Below are 3,817 nucleotides of genomic sequence, written 5' to 3'. Positions count from 1 at the left end.
TTAGACTTAAGCCAGTAAAATTTACCATTGTTCTTATATTGGAAAATTCCCTTATTAGTCACAATCAACCAGGCCCTTTAAAAAGAGAGAAAATAGACAGCTCTAACCAATTGTCAAGCATATAATCAAGTACTTTATAAGAGAAATCCATCCATTAATCAGTTCTTCCTTTGCTTTTCATTATGTCATAAAAGATGGATTTATTTTAGAGCTTATGGTTTTGAACTACCATTTCCAGCTTCTGGAGACCCAATGATTAACTTGTCTATCTTCTACAACCCAGAATGTTCCAAATCAAACCTTTTTCATCTTGATTCTCCTAGATTTTACAACAAATCATAGTGACAATACCAGTTCCATTTTGCCTCCAATTCAGTTGATTATATATTTTTTCTATTTATTTCTCATTTTATAATTGATAACTGGAATAATCAGCAGCTCTTTTCTCATTTATTTTCTCATATTTTTATTCCAGGATTTGCCTCTGAAGCAGGGAGTGTCTGCATTAAAAATGACCTGTAGTTCTCTGCTTCATAGGTTAGAAACTTATTTTAATATTTTGTGGCTAAGCACAGTCCCACTTTTCAAATTCTATAATGAATTATTTAATTGGCATTGAATGTGGACCACAAGCATATATTTCATATTGGGGTTTTCTTTATTACTTTAAATGATTAAAATTCAATAGAATGTCCAGCTGAGGCAATAAAAGCTTTATTTTGCTTTACAGCTTAAAACATTAAATGAGATTTTAAAATCTATTGATTGTAACACAAGTAAAATAATGCTATTTGGGCATTTTTTACAGTTGCATTTCTTAGGCCTTATATTGCTTGAAGCATTTATATTCTAAAACGTAACCAAATTCTGACTATTCATTTTGGGGAAAAACAATCAGTTCACAAATCACATTTTCAATGGGACTGCTAGCCAGCATAGGTGAAAACATGTATAGTGTATTTACTCTTGAATTGTACACTGCAGATGCTTCTTCAGCTCCCTCCTCTTCCTCCATGGGCGGTGCTTGCAGCTCCTTTACCACCTCTTCCAGCCCTACCATTTATTCTACCTCAGTCACCGACAGCAAGGCTATGCAAGTGGAGAGCTGCTCCTCAGCCGTGGGGGTAAGTAACAGAGGGGTAAGTGAAAAGCAGTTAACCAGTAACACAGTTCAGCAGCATCCATCAACACCGAAGAGGCACACAGTCTTGTACATCTCACCACCACCTGAGGACTTGCTGGATAACAGTCGGATGTCCTGCCAGGATGAGGGGTGTGGATTGGAATCTGAGCAGAGCTGCAGTATGTGGATGGAGGATTCCCCCTCCAACTTCAGTAACATGAGCACCAGTTCCTACAATGATAACACTGAGGTACCTCGTAAATCACGAAAACGAAATCCAAAGCAGAGGCCGGGGGTCAAACGACGAGATTGTGAAGAATCTAATATGGATATATTTGATGCCGACAGTGCCAAAGCACCTCACTATGTGCTTTCTCAGCTTACCACGGACAACAAAGGCAACTCAAAAGCGGGAAATGGGTTGGTATTCACATTTTTTAAAATTCTATCACCATTATGCAAAACAAACAAACAAAAAAACATTCCCAGTTTTTCCTAATTGCTCAGCTCAAGTTTGCATATAAAGCAACAGTGCTAATTTTATCATTGAAATACATGAAAATTTTAACTTAAAATTACCAGCTTTTACTAGCTAGAAAATAAAATAATCATAGATTCTAGCAATAGATATCTTATTACCAGTATAGTTAGGTAGTAGAAAATGAAAATAATCTGTTTTGAAATAACTTAAATTTCAAATGAATTTATATTTTAAAAGGACTTGAAAATATTTTTACTCAGCTAGGCACGGTGGCTCACGCCTGTAATCCCAGCACTTTGGGAGGCCGAGGCAGGCGGATCACCTGAGGTCAGGAGTTCAAGACCAGCCTGACCAACATGGTGAAACCCTATCTCTACTAAAAATACAAAAAAAATTAGCTGGGTATTGTGGCACGTGCCTGTAACCCTAGCTACTCGGGAGGCTGAGGCAGGAGAATCGCTTGAACCTGGGAGGTGGAGGCTGCAGTAAGCCGAGATCATGCCACTGCATTCCAGCCTGGGCGACAAGAGTGAAACTCCATCTCAAAAAAAAAAAAAAGAAAAAGAAAAAGAAAAAAAAAAATGTGTATGTATATATATAGATATATTTTTTTTTCCTCATAGAAATAACTAGCAATGTAATGACTCTATCAAAAACAACTCAAACAGTCACTAAGAGCTGTGTTCTCTTTGACATTATGTCCTCATATGGTTTACATTTTTTAGAAGATTTTAGACTTAAATTTTTTTCTCTTTAATTGATGAAAACAAGAAAAAACTAAATTGATAGTTTGATTCTCATCATTTAGATTCATGTATCATAAGCTTTTTTCCCCTGATACTAATACACTGATTGTGCAGATTCAATATTTTTTTTAAATCACTAATTTTTTTTCTGTGATTCTGGGTTACTTCTTTAGAGGGTGATGAAACAGGATCATGGTACATATTTGAGTTTTCTTTCATCTCTGTCAGTCACACTACCCACTAATATAGTTCAATAGCTATGTTACAGAATATTCACTGCTATAATGCAGACTAGTATGAGTTATTTTTATTTCCTTTAGTAATTTTATTGTAATATTTAATTGCTAGACTTTTAAATTAGATTTTTCTATAATACATTCAAAATAATTTGTTAAAATTTAACTCGCTAGGACCCAGGATCTCCTACAATTTCAGTTTTACACAAAAAGTGGTCAAGAAGCTTTAGATTGGTTTACTACTTGATGACATCACTAATATAGAGAATATTCTTAATGTATATTAAACTTGCCCTTAAGCACTCCCTCAGTACATTTTAAAAAGTAGTATCTATCCTTTAAGCAATAATTACACTGCTTCTTTACCTCCTTTGGGGTGATGTAGTTAAATGAAAATGAATATGTAAATGCTTTTCAGTTTTAGAAAGTCCAGATTAGTAAATTACCTAAAAGAAAACAAGATATACTCTTTCCTAAAATGTTGCCATTTAATAAAGTCAAGAATTTCAGAACATAGTATTTGTAGAACTATTACTTATAAAATAAGGCCCTGAAATGTAATGAATACAACAGGTAAATACTTAAATAACTATGATAGTAGCACAGATCTAAAAGGCTCATGAATATCATTTAATTATGTATGTGTGTTTATTTATGCTTTAGTGAAGAAAGTCTTTAATATAAAGTTCCGGAAGATAAATTTTCATTTTTATATCAAAATGAATGTTGAAGGTTCAAATTTAGAGCAAATAGAATTTTTACTTATGACTAATAAACAGAGTGATTTACAGTTGCTAATTAAATATCTTGACCTTCATCTTTTCTGCTTCTATGTTTGTATGATAGCTGTATCTTAGAAATGATTTGAGGTTACCTAGGGAAAGTATAATTGGTCAAGACAGACTCTTTCGTGAAATAATTCATGGAGCAGAAACTCCATCAAGCAGAAGTGGTGTCCAGCTTCTTAGGTAATTAAAGAAATATTTAAAACTAGTGTATGGAAATGATGGAAGAAGTTTGAAATTGGAATTTATAACAACTATGTTGAGGAAAGGATGAAACTGTACCTAAATATATGGAAAAATAGGCCTTAAAAATAATTTTTCAGAGCATGTCAAGCTAAAAGCCTGTATTCTTCAACAGTGAAAAAAATCTTAAAATGTTTTGAGAGATAAGGATATAGCCTTAGATCTAATGTGCCATAAAATTACAATTTATATCATACTAAGTA

The 3,817-nt window shown here is 33.5% G+C and overlaps 1 protein-coding gene across 1 annotated transcript in view; it reads left to right on the top strand.

The window, feature by feature from the left end:
• Nucleotides 1-552: 552 nt before the first annotated feature.
• The window catches only part of NFAT5 (nuclear factor of activated T cells 5), a 53,261-nt gene continuing 49,996 nt past the window's right edge, over nt 553-3,817 (top strand). Inside the window, exon 1 of the mRNA XM_017850740.1 lies at nt 553-1,543. Within this exon, the coding sequence (XP_017706229.1) occupies nt 918-1,543 (626 nt within the window). The 5' untranslated portion in view covers nt 553-917. The remainder of the gene's footprint in view (nt 1,544-3,817) is intronic.

Source organism: Rhinopithecus bieti, unplaced genomic scaffold (assembly GCF_001698545.2).
Source record: "Rhinopithecus bieti isolate Rb0 unplaced genomic scaffold, ASM169854v2 scaffold_32081, whole genome shotgun sequence".
In the NCBI taxonomy this organism is placed as follows: domain Eukaryota; kingdom Metazoa; phylum Chordata; class Mammalia; order Primates; family Cercopithecidae; genus Rhinopithecus; species Rhinopithecus bieti.
This window is presented reverse-complemented; position numbering and strand designations above follow the sequence as displayed.